The 17,798-nt window shown below is 37.9% G+C and overlaps 2 protein-coding genes across 4 annotated transcripts in view; both read right to left on the reverse strand.

The window, feature by feature from the left end:
* Positions 1-9: 9 nt before the first annotated feature.
* ube2v1 (ubiquitin-conjugating enzyme E2 variant 1) lies at positions 10-7,739 on the reverse strand. Its single transcript, XM_059537474.1, has 4 exons — positions 7,622-7,739; positions 5,681-5,829; positions 1,460-1,585; positions 10-992 (listed from the first exon to the last, which is right to left on the reverse strand). The coding sequence occupies exons 1-4, from the start codon at positions 7,641-7,643 to the stop codon at positions 846-848; spliced, it is 444 nt and encodes a 147-aa protein (XP_059393457.1). The 5' UTR covers positions 7,644-7,739; the 3' UTR covers positions 10-845.
* Positions 7,740-14,201: 6,462 nt separating this feature from the next.
* pip4k2cb (phosphatidylinositol-5-phosphate 4-kinase, type II, gamma b) overlaps positions 14,202-17,798 on the reverse strand; it is a 56,340-nt gene continuing 52,743 nt past the window's right edge. For 2 of the 3 annotated variants that reach the window (XM_059537249.1, XM_059537247.1), the window contains 4 exons: positions 15,959-16,072; positions 15,264-15,528; positions 14,845-14,948; positions 14,202-14,678 (listed from right to left, as the gene is read on the reverse strand). In XM_059537249.1, coding sequence (XP_059393232.1) covers positions 14,598-14,678; positions 14,845-14,948; positions 15,264-15,528; positions 15,959-16,072 — 564 coding nt within the window. In that variant the 3' untranslated portion in view covers positions 14,202-14,597. The remainder of the gene's footprint in view (positions 14,679-14,844; positions 14,949-15,263; positions 15,529-15,958; positions 16,073-17,798) is intronic. The other variant, XM_059537248.1, reaches the window with a different exon arrangement.

The raw sequence follows: 17,798 nt of genomic DNA on the forward strand, positions 1-17,798 counted from the left end.
GGTCTAGAATGTATTGACCACAAAATTTATTTATAATGTCCATGGTATCAAAGCTCTCAGCAGCTCAATGGAACATAGAATGCTAAAACTGTGTAATCTGCAGCCCTAGCAGCAAACTAAAAAAAAAAAAAAAATTAATAATAATAAAATAATGAGCCATCAACCTACAACCATCTGCCTTGTTTTCTCTGCATATTAAAATGGGATAGAATATATCATAAAACAAATCGCACACGTCATCTTTGCTGTTGCAAACAAGTTCTATTATTGAGCTTATGTTATTATTTTGCTTTTAACTAACTGAAGTGACTTAAAGCTGAGAGCCTGAAGGAAGCGAGACACCATTCAAGACTCAACCTTGACTGGTCAGGCCAGAAGCCTTGGATTAAACAGTCAAGACCGTTGACTCAAAGGCTAGAAAAAGATGGAAAAAAAAGAGAAAATCTTAACATTCCCACCACACAGCATGTTACATGATAGCACAAATTCATTTTCACTTGCAGAACTAATCTCAAATGAGGGCACTCAAATTACACTCAATAAGATCATTTGTTATTTTTACAATTTGCATGTATAACAAATAAACCTTTAAAAAAAAAAAGATTAGAATGATGTACAGTATTCTGCTGTGCACACCACTACATCCATCGTATCTGTCCAATGGGAGCTCCTGAAGCAGGACTGCTCATTGGTTGCTGCAGCACATGGGGAGTGGTCAGGAACAGAGAGGAGAACAGGGAGGGATTCTCATGAGTCCAGAGAGGAGGAGGAGAAGGAATGCTCAGCCTTGCGTGTGTGAATGTTTTCCGGATGAAGGTAGAGAGGATGAAGGAGAAGCTCTGAGCTCAGTTGCTGTAGATCTGCCCTTCGGGAGGCTGCGGCAGCTTCATGTTCTCTTTGCACATCATGAGTCGTCGCAGCTCCTGCAGGACCACACGGATGCTGTACGAATTCTGCCACTTGGCCAGTGAGGATACAGCTCGCATGTCGACCTGAGTCAACCAGAAACATGCAGACAAACCCATTAAACTGTGCAATAATAATAATAACAACAAAAAAAGACAGAGAGAATTTGGTTTGTTTAGGAGGTTTTTTCAGACAGTCCTACAGAACGGACCTATACGTCTATTCAATTTGAGAAACCATGAATGCTGAATCCCTGACAATTTTCAAGCGACAGCTGAAAACTCATCCCTTTCGGTGCTATCAATAATAAATAAATAAAAAACCTGTCTCTCTTTTTATTCCTCCCCTTTCTTGCTAAAAACAATATTAAACACTGACATATTTGGTTTGTACATTTTAGGCAAGTTCAGTTTATTAGCGATCCATAACTCCTATTAAAGTGTAGACCGACAATATGGTAAACAAAGGATAGAGCTCCTAACGAGACAAAAATGATATAATAAAAGCAGCAGATGAGAAAGAACCGGAATATTCAGTGCTCAGTTGAACTTACCACACCATTCGAGTTATGCACTCCATTCAAGTTGATCTTTGTCACAAAACGAACAAAAGGAGGTGTTTCTGGATATCTTGGTCCACATTCTACTCTTAGGCTGTACATCCTGTTCTCATAGATGGTCTTCATGAAAACAAACAACAACAGAAAAACATTATAAAGTACAATTCTAAAACAATACCACAACTGACCTGTTCAAACTATAACAACTATAACAGCATCCACACCAACGCATAATATTGTTTCGTTGCTACGGTTTTGTCATTTCCCACTATTTTATTAATAAATAATTAACATATTTCCATGCCATTTTCCCCAACAACTCTGATTGGTTAGTTGGTGCATTTTTTGGCAAGCTTTAAGTGTGGTACATGCTACATATTAAAACCTCATTATGGTTTAGTTGTCTACCCCCCAGAAAATATTTAATGAATTAAATTAATATAAACATGTGATTAATCAACTACTCGTTGACTAGAAAAATCTTTAGCTGGGGGCAGAGGCGGACTGTAGTGAAGTATTTTACTCTAATATAAATCATGACTTTATCAGTGTTTTTCTTTAGAAAAGTTTTACTTCACAACATTCCAAAGCATAATATTGTACTTTTTACTGCACTGCATTTCATATCGAGTATATACTTTCTTTCTTTTACTTAAGCAAGTTTTACATGAGTACAAGAAAGTATTTTAAATGTTCTTAAGTATTAAAGGTAAACAAAAAAAAAACTCTTACTTAAAATGTAATACAGTAAAAAGTACAACATTATGCTTTGGAATGTACAGATACTTTATAAATTTACTTGTAAAGTAAAAACACTTCTCTACTGTCCACCTGTGGTTGGGAGCATCCCTAATATAATCATCTATATGATTTAATATAATGATTAATATAATTAACTAGATTTCAACAGTCCCACATGTATAAATATGATTTAATAAGCAAAGACACTTGTTTGTTTATAGTTTAATGCCATGTCAGCTACCATGACTATATTCATGGACAGAAAAAATATATAGATACAGGCTTTTAAAGGGGTTTCTAAAATGTGTCTGTGATTACTCTAAAACCTATCCTTTCCTTCATAAAAAAACCCTTTTCTCAAGAGTCTTTACCTTACTGAAAAGTAAAGGGTGGATTTCAAGACCTCAGTCAGAATATGGAGTCAAACTTTATTTTAAGGTCCAATTCTCACCATTTACAAACCATTAACTATGACTTTTGCCTCAATCTTGTCATTTGCATCTTATTAATAGTTAGAAAGGTAGTTGTTAAGTCTTAAAAGAGGCACACAAACTTTTAATCAGTGTTCAAAAAGAGAAACGGCAAATTATTTCTGAATTATTAAATACATTTATACAGCGTTTTCCAGCTTTTTTTTCTAGTCACTCAAAGCACTTTACATTGTGAGGGGTATCTTCTCGTCGGTTTTGCTCTGGTTTTGTTCTGTTCTCTGCCAGTTATTTACTTTACAATTGTGTGCGCTGTGTTTGCTCCTGCAATGCTCCTGTGTTTATTCCTTGCGTATTTATAATTAAAAGGCTATTCTGGATTATGCTCATTCGTTGTAATCTTAATATAACACTACAGAATATAATTAAATTCATGTGATATGGCTTTTATAAAACAGTTCAGTAAACATTTGTAATCATGCAAATTTGTAAGCAAATTTTCATGAAAACCTACAATCTTAGGCCGGCGAAACACTGGATGCGTGGCGTAAGTGTCTCAGCTGTGTGGCGTGTCTGTTTTTAATTTTAAATGTTAACAGGTTAGAGCTTGCAGACTGCCCGCGTGAGACACGCGGAAAACGCGTGCATGCTAGAAATAGAACTGATGCCTATTTTTCACGCGACACGCAAGCGTGTTGGAAGTGTTTCCGGGCAAAATAGAATAATAATAAATAATAATAAAATGAAAACTAAAGGAATTTCAAATCACATGAGCCTATATTTTATTCACAATAGAACATAGATAACGTAGCAAATGTTTAAACTGAGAAATTTTACACTTTTATCCACTTAATTAGCTCATTTAAAATTTAATGCCTGCTACAGGTCTCAAAAAAGTTGGCACGGGGGCAACAAATGGCTAAAAAAGCAAGCAGTTTTGAAAAGATTCAGCTGGGAGAACATCTAGTGATTAATTAAGTTAATTGATATCAGGTCTGTAACATGATTAGCTATAAAAGCTTTGTCTTAGAGAAGCAGAGTCTCTCAGAAGTAAAGATGGGCAGAGGCTCTCCAATCTGTGAAAGACTGCGTAAAAAAATTGTGGAAAACTTTAAAAACAATGTTCCTCAACGTCAAATTGCAAAGGCTTTGCAAATCTCATCATCTACAGTGCATAACATCATCAAAAGATTCAGAGAAACTGGAAATCTCTGTGCGTAAGGGACAAGGCCGGAGACCTTTATTGGATGCCCGTGGTCTTCGGGCTCTCAGACGACACTGCATCACTCATCGGCATGATTGTGTCAATGACATTACTAAATGGGCCCAGGAATACTTTCAGAAACCACTGTCGGTAAACACAATCCGCCGTGCCATCAGCAGATGCCAACTAAAGCTCTATCATGCAAAAAGGAAGCCATATGTGAACATGGTCCAGAAGCGCCGTCGTGTCCTGTGGGCCAAGGCTCATTTAAAATGGACTATTTCAAAGTGGAATAGTGTTTTTTGGTCAGACGAGTCCAAATTTGACATTCTTGTTGGAAATCACGGACGCCATGTCCTCCGGGCTAAAGAGGAGGGAGACCTTCCAGCATGTTATCAGCGTTCAGTTCAAAAGCCAGCATCTCTGATTGTATGGGGGTGCATAAGTGCATACGGTATGGGCAGCTTGCATGTTTTGGAAGGCTCTGTGAATGCTGAAAGGTATATAAAGGTTTTAGATAACATATGCTTCCCTCCAAACAACGTCTATTTCAGGAAAGGCCTTGTTTATTTCAGCAGGACAATGCAAAACCACATACTGCAGCTATAACAACAGCATGGCTTCGTCGTAGAAGAGTCCGGGTGCTAACCTGGCCTGCCTGCAGTCCAGATCTTTCACCTATAGAGAACATTTGGCGCATCATTAAACGAAAAATACGTCAAAGACGACCACGAACTCTTCAGCAGCTGGAAATCTATATAAGGCAAGAATGGGACCAAATTCCAACAGCAAAACTCCAGCAACTCATAGCCTCAATGCCCAGACGTCTTCAAACTGTTTTGAAAAGAAAAGGAGATGCTACACCATGGTAAACATGCCCCGTCCCAACTATTTTGAGACCTGTAGCAGAAATCAAAATTGAAATGAGCTCATTTTGTGCATAAAATTGTAAACTTTCTCAGTTTAAACATTTGCTATGTTATCTATGTTCTATTGTGAATAAAATATTGGCTCATGTGATTTGAAAGTCTTTTAGTTTTCATTTTATTAAAATTTAAAAAACGTCCCAACTTTTCCGGAATTCGGGTTGTATGTTTATATGTCATTTTGTACACAAATACATATTAATTCATGACATTTTGATGTTTGAAAGTCTATAGGTTGACAAATTCAGATCTAAATGTAATTTAAAAAATAAAATAATTATTGATTTTCAAATTTTGCACCTGTCAAACATAGTCTATTTTGCCGTCAATACTGTTGACGGTGTCCTTCATCAGTAGGCTTTATATTTATGCTCCACATGAAATCTAGATATTGTTGTTGTGAAGACAAGAGCCTGGTCTGTCGGCACCTCCCTCTATGTCACCTACAGTACCAGCAGCTCGCCAGCGCCGCGTCAGGCATGGTTCTGGTGTGTAAAGACACAGAAAACACGACGCAGCCGCCACGCAACTGACAAGCAGCAGAAACGACCACGCTCACGCCACGCAGCCAGTGTGTCACCGGCCTTACATTTTGAATCTTGAATATTGGGGGCATTCTAACAGGCTAGACCACAAAGGGCACTCTGCACTCTGAAGATATTAGTGGTTGCAAAGTAAGTGAAATTCTCAATAATGTCAGTAAAAACAACAATGATGATAATACATATTGCACACATCAAACATAGTGATGTGCCTTTTCCCCAATAATATTGTTATTGGCATTTGGTGTGTTTGTTAAACACAAACTTTCTGAGTAAGAACATGTGGGGAAAAAAAATGATAGTTTTACTCATGCATAAGAATATGTATCTTAACATATGAATTCAATGGAGCCAAGTAGGCCAGTAGAACTGACCCTAGGGGGTCCGATGATCATTCCTCTCCAGCGTGTGAGGGTCATGTCCTCATCGTCTTCCAAACCCCAGCTCACCGTCCCATCTCCAACACCCTTCTGACCCTCCTCAAGCTCCTCCAGCAGCCGAAAGTTACGTGGGACTTTCACGCCTGTGGAAACAAACATTTGCTGCTGAAATAATGTTCAAAACAGTTTTCTAGCAGGAGAAATGGAGAGAAAGACAACTGTGAAAAATGCTTGATCATAAAAATTCTATGAGTTTGTATTTGATATATGGCTAGAAATGTAATTTTAAATCTTTATAAGAGTTGTATTTAATTTTGGTTTTCAATATCTTTCTAAGCCAATGAAAAACAAAAAGAAAAAAAAAATCTATATTTGAACTGAATATATTGAAATTGAAACTGAAATATTTGACATCCTCAGTCAATCACAATACTTAATCACGGTCTTCTTCGGCAGCAAAATATGAGCAACAAAAAAGTGCAACAATGCCTTTGGTAACAATTATGGAAGAATTTCCCCCCATTAAATTTTCCCCATACGGACTTTAAAAAGATCTTTAAGAGTTATAAGCCATTAGCCAAGCAAACCATCTACGACGTGAACCACAACTTCAGAAACTTTGATTTCAAGCACAAGGCCTAAATATAAAAAAATAAAAAAACTGGAAAAAAAGCCAAACAATGCATATATATAAAACTATTGATTAAAAGATGTTGACTGTATATTGAAACAATATAGGTTACATTTATTGCAAAATATGCACACACAACTATTTAAATAATGTGTCAGCATAAGTAGACTGGATCTATTGTGTCATTAGCTTCATATACATTTTGGTGCAATTTTGATTAGTATCGATTAAAAGACTGGATCAATAAGAGATCGGTGGAGATTTCTCTGCAGAATCACAGTTTTTTTTCACAGGAAATTCCACTGTTAAACAGTTACTTAAAAATGCAGACTAATGGCTTCAACAAACTTATAGCATCAATACCTTGTAGCTCACAGCTTGTATGTTATAAAGGTTTAGAAATTATCATTGAAAATCACATCCACTATGAAGAATACGAATGGCATTTTACTGCTGCACTCAATATAACAAGAGAAAATGATTAGCTCCAAAAAAGGGCAAATTTTAACAAGTGTATTTTCTAAAAGTATTTTTTAGAGGTGTAACATTTTATAAATGTGCTACAAACCACCGATTTAATGAATGGAAAAGAATAAAAGAGTAAGACTATGTACTTGATATTTTCAACAAGAGGTCCGCAAAGGAACTGACATTATTAATGTTAGTTATTGTGTTTAAATGGAAGAGATTATGAAATGTGAGGATTTTTAACATCCCTAAATCAATGGCCGTGTCTTAAATTATCGAGCTGACTACATATACGGCATTTTGGCAAACATATTCTTAAACCTACAGTAACGAACCTCCAACAACAACAATAAAAGCAGGTTTAAAACATTAACGTAAGTTAGTTCAACTGACACGGAACGCGGCTGTGGTGCACAAAACTGCAGTCTATCTAGGCAGCACAAGGATTGAGACACAGCCAGTGTTTGGTGTTGTTTCTCTATCATGACGCTGCAGTTGAATAAGCTACATGGCTAATCAACGGAATAGTACAATTATAGTAAAACCCCATTGTAGTTTAATCCATACACATAAGGAGCGATGTATATGGATGTTAAACTATTTAAGACCGACTCAAACATAAGCACCATCGACATTAAACGCGAGAAATGTCACTGATTTGACAGGCTAATGTTGTGCAAACACACCCACATGAATACGGAGACCCTAAACACAGCAACATGCATGAATACTTCAATGAAAGTATATTTCTTCCGCGTCTTAACATTTCATAACACTCGTTTTGGATACGAAAGAAAGAAACGATATAATACAAAGGCAGTTTTTCATAAATTTACCTGATCCGGCGGCGGCCGCCATCTTGTTGCTCAGCAGCGGGGACGCGCGCCAACTGTGAACAATCGGCTCATGAATTATGCAAATAATCAGTGAAGTTCACTCCAGTGCGTTTATTACTCATTATATACTCCTGAATCTCTACTGAAGTTAGAAAAGGTTCTTCAGTAAATGTAGTAAAATGTCATCATTAGAAATTTATGGCTGATGTGTGTGCACTTTTGTTTTTCATGTTCATATAATTTTTGTTTTATTTAGGCTATTTATTATATGGTAGAGTATTTGAAAGTCAAGATAAATAATAAATACAAATAAAAAAATAAAGCATCCATAATGGCGAATAAGAGATTAGGTTGGTATCAAAAGAATTATTAAATTTTATAAAATGTTACTTTATTTATTTATTTTTACCTTTTTATATATTTTTTTTAACGCAGGAGGCTATAGTGTAGAGTAAATAAATAAATAGAACAAGGCAAAGTTATTAGAAAGAAACCGAAAAAGAAAAATAATAGAAAAAGAACAGGGAACACTAGTTTTTGAGGATCTTTTTTTTATAAAGAAAAAAAAAGGAAAAAAAAGAAGATAGGCTAGATTAGAGATAGAATCAAGAGTATTAGTTTTAGATGGTCAATTGTTATTTTTTAAATAAATAAAAAGAAAACAAGTAGACTGAATAGAAATAGAATATTAGAGTGCTATTATTAGAGTGTCAAGTGTAGATGAGACGTGTCTTGTTTCTTGAAGATCTGCTAGGATCAGGTTGAGCAGCTCAATTCACAAGACATTCCAGTCAAATTTGCATCATTTTAAAATCTGCATTACTGGTCTGAAATTGCTCAATTGTTGGATCATTCTTTTAGACTATATGACTGTAGGCCTAGTCGTTGTTGTTTTGTTTGTTTTTAATGTATTTAAATATGTCAGCTTAGCAAAAGCACATAACAAAAGTGCAGTAAAAAAAAAAAAAAAAGAAAGAGTCAGTCACGAGGGTCAAAGTCCTGTGTTTAACTCCAGCCTGTGTCAACACATCTGCCTGAACGTTTTCTGAAGACCTGCTTGACTGGTTTAGGTGTGTTTAGGGCTGGAGCTGACTGCAGGACAGTGGCCCTCCCGAAGCAGGACTGAACACTCCTGGTTTATTTCATTTATTTATTTTTGTGGGATGATTAGACAAATTTCTTTCTTTCTTTTTCCTTCTAGAGAGTCTCTATGTCAGTTTATTTTTGTGAAAATCAGAAAAACAGCCAAGAATTGAGTCAGAAATGGGAAAACTTTAAATGAGCAAACTAAATTCACGTTATAGCACCACCTGGTGTCAGTAAAATATCTATGCTCGTGCTAAATATCTGTTTCTCTTGCTCAAGATGGTTGAGTTGCTTCCGCAAACCATGGAAGGCATAACTAAGTGTGTTCGTTCATTCAAGTTCATTATTGCATATGAAATGGAAATTAATATCAGTAAAGCAGAGGTTAAGGCTTAAGCACAGTTGTGGAATGCATGGTGCATAGAGAAATGCATGAATGAAAATTAAATGACACCCTCATTATTATAAATTATAGTGTCCTGTTAATCATATTGTTAATCAACAGCTTTGTACATCTCCTGGTTGCTTTTGGTCTTTGTGGAGACCTGTTAAATGTTTTTCATTTTTTTGAACAAACAAAATAAACTCAACTGTCTTCTGCAGCTGTGATCCTTGGAGTCTTTAGCCACTCAAACGATCCTCCTCACCTTGCTTTAAGACAAAACAGACCTACATCTTCTTCCAGGCAGATTTGTAACTTTTTCCTGTTGATTGGAAATTTTTGTCCTGATGGTGGAAATGGGGATTTTTAATGCTTTAGCTCTTTTCTTACGGCCACGTTCTAATTTATTTTTGCTGCACATCAGAAATATATTCATTGATTTTACTCATTGTAATCAATGATTAAAGGAATTTGGCCTTTGTGTTCCTTCATATTTAAATTCCTGTGAAAAGGGATGCCAGGGCTGGATAATTTTATGTCACCCTGGTGTGATATAAAAACATTTAGATATTTTCATCAGAAGAATTTCTAAGGGTACCAATAATTGTGCCCACTGTGTACAAGAGAATAATATTTATTTTTTAATGTGATTTCCCCCTACTTTCACTTTTTGTAACGACTGACAGTACCTCTCCTCTCCTCCGGGCCGTAACCTTCCCAGTCCACCAAATACTGGAATCCTCGTCCCCTCCGTCTCGAGTCCAGAATACGATTAACCGAATAGGTCAGTTCCCCATCTACGAGACGTGGCGGCGAGGGAACCGGGGTAGGCGGATTAATACGTGAATAAAACAAGGGTTTAATTTTGGACACATGGAAGGCGGGATGTAGCCTCCTGTATGCTGGAGGTTAGTTTGAGGCGGACTGTCACCGGACTAATGATCTTGGTGATAGTAAAAGGGCCAATGAATTTGGGAGCTAATTTGTTCGAAACGGAACGGAGAGGAATATTGTTCGTAGAAAGCCACACTTTTTGACCCACGACGTAAACGGGAGGCTTTGACCGGTGGCGATCGGCCTTGGCCTTAGTGTGCTCCCTCATCCGGAGCAGAGTCTCGCGGGCTCTGGTCCAGGTGCGGTGGCACCTCTGGACAACTGCGTGAGCGGAGTGGGCTGCGACTTCAGATTCCAGACTAGGAAAAGCTGGTGGCTGGTAACTTAAGCTGCACTGAAACGGAGAGAGGCCCGTGGCTGACACTGGTAACGAATTGTGAGCATACTCCACCATAGAGAGTTGTTGGCTCCAGGAAGAAGGATTCTTGGAGACCAAACATTGCAACGTTCTCTCTAAATCTTGGTTTGCTCGCTCAGACTGCCCGTTACTCTGGGGATGATAACCTGAAGACAGGCTAACCGTCGCTCCTAGCAACTTACAAATTTTTTTCCAAAATTTGGATATAAATTAGGATCCCCTGTCAGAAACCACGTATACCGGGAGGCCATGTAACCGAAAGACGTGATCTAGGACAGTGACAGCTGTCTCCTTGGCTTTCTGTAATTTGGGCAAGGGAATAAAAATGTGCCGCCTTCGAGAACCGGTCCACTACGGTCAAAACGACCGTCATGCCATTAGAGGGCGGGAGGGCGGTAACAAAATCTAGTGCGATATGTGACCAGGGTCTCGAAGGGACAGACAGTGGTTGAAGAAGCCCATCAGGAGGCCGGTTAGACGACTTACCACTGGCGCAAACTGAGCAAGCCAAAACAAAATCGTGGACGTCACGAGCCATAAGTGGCCACCAGAATCGTTGTTTAACTAACCCCTTGGTTCGGCTTATCCCTGGATGACAAGCAACGTTAAAGCAGTGACCCCACTGAATAACTTCGGACTGTACCTCTTCTGGCACAAATAAACGATTTGGTGGGCAACCGGGCGGAGGCGTTACCCCTTCAAAGGCCGTCTTGACCTTTGATTCGACCTCCCATACGAATGCTGAGATGACTATTTTCTCAGGTAAAATACACTCGGGAGTCACCGGGCAGGCGGAGGGATCAAAAAGACGTGACAAAGAATCGGGTTTGACATTTTTGGAAGCCGGGCGGTACGACAGAGCAAAATCAAAATGACCGAAAAAAAGTGCCCACCAAGCCTGCCTGGAATTCAGTCTTTTGGCAGTTCTAATGTACTCTAAATTCTTGTGATCGGTCCAAACAATGAAAGGTACCCCTGAACCTTCCAAGCAGTGACGCCACTCCTCTAAAGCTAATTTGACGGCCAACAATTCTCTGTTACCAATGTCATAATTGCGTTCAGCAGAAGATATTCGATGAGAGAAAAACGCACAGGGATGCATCTTGTCGTCCGAGGTAGCAGGTTGGGAAAGAACTGCTCCTACCCCCACCTCTGATGCGTCGACCTCCACCACGAACTGCTATGTGGGATCAGGGGCTACAAGGATGGGAGCCGAAACGAAGCGGCATCTGACCACCTGAACGGAGTCCTGGGGGGGAGGTCAAGGCCGTCAGAGGTGAGACTAGTTGGCTGAAATTACGAATGAAACGTCGATTGAAATTGGCGAGTTGGAGAGCCCGAACGGCATCACCAAATATTCAAAGTGACCTCTAGGGGTGTTAAAGGCGGTTTTCTATTCATCCCCCTTCCTGATGCGGACCAAATGATAAGTGTTACGTAAATCCAATTTTGTGAATACGGATGCTCCCAGTAACCTCTCGAAAGCTGAAGACATCAACGGTAACGGATAGATGTTCTTTATCGTGATGTTGTTCAGCTCTCGTTAGTCAATACAAGGTCGCAGAGAACCATCCTTCTTACCCACAAAAAAGAAATGTATTTCCCCATGGCCTCCCTCTCCGGAATAGAAAGAGAGTAAAGCTTGCCTTTAGACGGAGACTTACCTGGCACTAAATCTATAGCACAGTCGTAGGGACGATGCAGACGAAGAGAAGCACGGGACTTACTGAACACCTCCTTCAGGTCCAAGTACTCTGCGGGCACGTTTGATAACACCATGGTCTCTTTCTGAAAGACAGAAACAGGCACAACAGGACAAGCAGAAACCAGACAAGACTCATGACAACTTTAACTCCACAAGGTGACTGTGTTGGAACCCCAATCCACTCGTGGATTATGTTTGATTAACCAGGGGTGACCTAAAACAATGGGAGCTACAGGAGAGTCCATGAGGTAAAAGGATATGGTTTCACTGTGGTTGCCTGAGGTGAGCAGAGTTATGGGTTCAGTGTAGTGGGTGACGTGTGGCAGTTCCTGGCCATTGAGTGTGGTGACATGGATGGGATGAGACACAGGAAGGACTGGAAGGTTCAAGTGACGTGCAAGGAGAGAGTCAATGAAATTACCTTCAGCCCCAGAGTCCAGAAGGGCGTGACAGTCGTGAGTGTGGTTCTCCCACCGCAGTTTCACCGGAAGGAGAGTCGATGATGTGGTTGAGGACTTCCCGGCGGAGATCCCACCCGATAGTAACCTCAAACTTACTATCGGGCTGGCTCTTTTTACCGGGCAGGAATGGATGGAATGCTCCGAGCCACCGCAATATAAGCATAGTCCTTGGGACCTCCGCCGCTCTCTCTCCCTCCGGGAAAGCCGAGCTCTACCCACCTGCATGGGTTCGTGATCGTCGAAGGGACAGGCGGTGCGGTGGACGCAGTGGGAGAGGTGAGTTGATGAATCCGCTGGGTGAGCTAGGACACCTGTGTCACCAGTGCTTGGATCGCGCGTCCGGTGTTCACGATGCTCTCCTGCTGCTGATCCATGCGGTTGACGCTGTGGTGAATGAATTCAGACAGTGAAGTGGTGCTCGCTGCTTCCATGTTTGGTGAGAGCGTTCTGTAACCACTGGGTGAAGGAGTGGCAGGAAGCAAGTGCGAGATAAACGATATTTAATGAAGACAGTGATACAGACAGTACTTGAGACACAAACAACACTGGGAGAAATGCACAGTCCAAGATGGTGGTGATGAGTGACGAATCCGGAAGGCGGAGGTGAGTAGGCAGCAGGAAAGGGTGACACAGGAACTGCAGTGAAGCGAGCCGAAGGTAAGTGGTGTTGCTTGGTGGTGGGTTGCGTAGAGTGTACGGGGTTCCGGGGAAACACGGACATCCAACGCAGAAACACACAAGAAAGCAAAGCACAGGTCACAAACATGAAACAACGCTCTCACGAACACAAGACACTAGACAAGCCAATATATAGGGATGAGTAATGAGTGACAGCTGTTACTGATGACAATTAACGGAGACGCCCACAAACTAATCAGTGCTGACGCGTAACACACAGACTTCACCCACAAAGTGCAAAACCCAGAGATCACGGTTTACCAACCGTGACACTTTTATCTTCAATAAAAAAAAAAGGTTAGAATTTTTTTTTTTTTTACATTTTCGAATGAAAGATCAAATGGATAAACAATGCAGACTTATTTAATAGCCTTCTTTGATAAAAAATACCAAGGGTATGAATAATTTTGAGCACAATTGTACATTTGTGTGTGTGTGTGTTTTTTTTGGCACAGTACTGGAAAGAGTGGTTCCCTCTATATATATATATATATAAATAATTTGATTTGATTTGATTTTCTTTTCTTTTTTTTCTCTTAATTTCCAAACATTCATTTTTCTCTCTCTCACACACACACACACACACACACACACATGCGCACACATATATATATATATATATGAGAGGGAACCACTCTCTCCAGTACTGTGCCAAAACATGTGCAGATTGACCTGTATTAGTGTAATAGTTGGGGAAAAGGTGATAAGTGGAAGAGCAAGAAGAATTGGGTTAATCAAAAATGTATTTCCGTTTTAAAGTATGGAATGAAATAGAAGTCCTCAACTCTAAAGACAAAAAAAAAGAAAAGAAAAAAAAGGATGTGTCTGGTGGTGAAATATGCTTCAAGAGAGAAAAAGCGTTTACACTAAGAATGATTAATGACAATGGAAAATCAGGCACTGGAAAAATGTGCAGTATTAAGGGCAGATTTGCTTTTGTGGAAGTTTGGAAACCATTTTACTGGATGGACACTCAAGGCTATAATATGAACAGTACATCAAAAAGTCAAAAGGGGTTAAATGACAAACAAATTGTCATATTTATTTTGTGAAAATGCATACAAATAATTGAAATCTTCACCATTTGAAAATCCTGCAGACTAAAATGTCCCATTCTAAACTATTTTAACAGTTATAACTGCACATCCATTTCATGGAGTCAGTTTTATTGTATACATTTTATATTTGCATTATTACATTTTTACTGCAAATTAGAGTGATAAACTTTACAACAATTTTTATCATTCACATATATATGCTAAACATTAAATAACTGAATTAAATAATGCTTTTCAAATAATTTAATTTGTACAAATCACCAGCTCCAAATAAAGGTTTTTGTATCCAATTTGTTTTTGTTTTTTACCATTTTGTGCACTAGATTTGGAAGAGTATATTTAAAATGCTCTCAATTAGGCAAAGATGTTTGCAATGAATTCTCGAAACCGTTTGGCATACTGTTCAGGATGAACTGCAGAGATTTCAGCCCCAACCTTTAAAGAAAAAAATATATATATATATTGAAAAATTTACCAATGCAAAACAGACAGACAAACAGTAATACCCATTTATACATTTACAGCTCAGTTGAATCCTTTTACAATAAACGTGTAAAAAACATATATTCAAATAACTACACAAAGCCTCAGTGTCACTTACTCCATGCTTGACTGTTTTTGCTGCGTGGGCTGCTTTCTTCTTGGTATCATACTGGCTCAGAATGTTTATGAGACCCATGAAGTATACCTCTCTGTGTGTGGAACCTAGATTAAGGAGAGACAAACACAAGAATAAAACATTGACTCTAAGGATTTAAACAAATTCAAAGCAGATGTAATTTGATCAATCTGAATCTGCATCGAAAACCAGCACAAAATTAGTAAAGGACATTTGTTTTTATAACTTATAATTATCTTCATGAAAAGATGAATGGCTTCAAGATTATAGAAAGTTGAGATTGGTATTTATGTGGTTTGCATTAATTATCATTATCCGTTATTTATTTGAATTATTTCATGAACAGCTTGACATGTAAATAATGCTGACCTATTAAACTTATCTACTGGAATGTGACTCACCAGCTGCACTCTGGATGGCATACACATCAACATAAGGGTCAAACTCTCCTGGACCAATTGGTTTGTAAGAGCTCATGTACCCTGCAATGCCCTCAGGGGAAGTGCCAAAAGACCCCACAGCCATAAGCGAAAGGTCATTCTCTGCATCCTCCTCCTCTTCACTTAAAGGGGCTTTCATTTCTTCCACTTCCTCTTGCTCTGCCCTCTCGACATCATGAATGCCCAGCAGCAGGCTGTAGTCCATGATCTTCAAACGTACAAGAAACTTGCCAAAACACATACAGGTATACAAACATGCTGTTAGTATCAATATGTCCCTTATTAAACGGTAGTTCTTCTATATAGATTTCTTGCTATAGAAAAATAATATAGGTAGCAGACCATATCATCATGTTCAATATAAAAAATATTTCCTCCTCTGCTTAATGCAAAAGGGCATATATGGTACAATTTCATATTTGTATACCAATCAAGAAATAGTCTATGAAAAATTTTCTTACATATGTAAAACTATATTTTGCTATTTGCAGATGAGAATGTTTCTTAAGGTCTTGGACACTGCTTTATCATGTTTTTAGAGCTCGGCTTCTCAGTTTAAAAAGGGGGTAAAAACTAGAAATAAATATTTTCACATAGAACACGATATAGTTATAAGTATATCTAAGCCGAATGTAATAATATGTAAATCATCTCACCTCTGTGTCCCTGTTCAGTTTATCCCAAAGCTTTTCTTTTCCCTCTTCACTGATGTACACTCGCTGCATGTTATTTCTGAAATCGACATCCTTGAAGGTAGGCAGTTCCTTCACCTGGATTTCCAAATGATTTTCAAGCAATTATATTCAAGAAAAATGTTTAATTTTTGAGAAAGCCATGTCAGGGAAGCATATGGCATTACAATACAAGTGCATAAAATGCTGCAAATGCTTCAATAAAAGACAAAACTCAAAAAAAAAAAAAAAAAAAAAGATGGAATATACATAAGACAAAATATCAAGTTGTAGTGATCACATGTAAACAATTTCTTCAAGAAATACATTAAGGAACCAAAACTGTATGTCTCTGCAACAAGATAACATGAAAAATGCATACTGTATAGAAGTAACTTTAAAAGTAGCCAAAACAATGTCTAACAACCAATTTTCAACATGAAAAAAAAGAGAAAACAAGAATTCAAAAGAAGGGAAAATGTGGTAGGTGTAGATATTTCTGAGTCTAAAGTCTAAAGTCTAAGCCCACCACACTGGCTCTTCTGATGATATTGTTTTTTCAATGTCCACTCCATGGACAAAAAACTAGAACAGGGACATGCACAGACATTTTGAGGGGCAGGGGCTCAAGTAGAAAAAAAGGGCACTTCTTATATTTATTTAAATTATTTTCTAAACAAAAAGTTAAATATATTAGGGGTGTGCAATATTATATATTTATCTCAATATTTTCTGGGATTTTATCTTATATAACGATAAGTAGAAGATATTTTGTTGAGTGTGTTATTGTGCTGATATCTTAAGGACTACCGTGGACAGCTGATTCCTAAAGTTTTTGATATTCTTCATATTCTGTGTGGTCAGTTCACAGCAGTGATAGAAATTAATCTTTTCCAATAAATTTAAATATATTTTTACCTTTTATGAGCATTTTTACCTTTATAAAGCCTTTTGAATTGTGCATCATCTTTTAAGTCAATTTTTTAAAATAGAATCAGTCAATTAGAATAATAAATAATTTGGGATGTTACCAGTCCAAATTCAGCATTGAGAAAATTAATCTTTGCAATGCAGAGGAAACACAGAAACTACATTAGAAGGGACATTTTACACATTGTTCAATGCAGGACATGAATGAATTTAACCTGCAGTTACAAATGCATTAATACTGTTTTGATATTTTAAACATAAAACGTTAAATACTGATATTTACAATTGTATATAAAAAATAAAATAAAAAAATTCAATTAAAAGATACTTTAAATGTGAAATTAAAATTTCACATTTTAAAATTTAAAATTTATAAAGACTCATCTTTTACGCCTGCACTTAACCAACTAACACTAGCACTTTTCATTTTCTTGTCTTTTAATTAAAAAAAAAAAAAACTGCCTATGCGTTCTATACTAGACTAACTGAGACTTGTCATGGCACTTGTATACTGTTGTTGTTCTCTTGTTGACCTGACTGCTTCTATTGTTCTCATTTGTAAGTCGCTTTGGATAAAAGCGTCTGCTAAATGATTAAATGTAAATGTAAATGTAAAATTGCCAGTAGGTGGCAGCAAGTCACTAAGTGAGTCGTTACAACTGAACCGAATAATTTAAATGGTTAATTCATTCAGGAACAAAACAGCGTCATGTTGCTCAGAGACGCAAATTGAAATTATATTTGCTGGTGAAATAGAGCAAAAATATTCAATATTGTATCTAAAACGTAAGTTTCTTAAAGGTGCCATCTGTCATATCTGGCAAAAAAATCAAGTCATACTCCACATTCCATACCAGATGGGGGCAGTATGCCTCAATAAAGTGAATTGGTCTAC

Source organism: Carassius carassius, chromosome 44, assembly GCF_963082965.1.
Source record: "Carassius carassius chromosome 44, fCarCar2.1, whole genome shotgun sequence".
Lineage (NCBI taxonomy): Eukaryota > Metazoa > Chordata > Actinopteri > Cypriniformes > Cyprinidae > Carassius > Carassius carassius.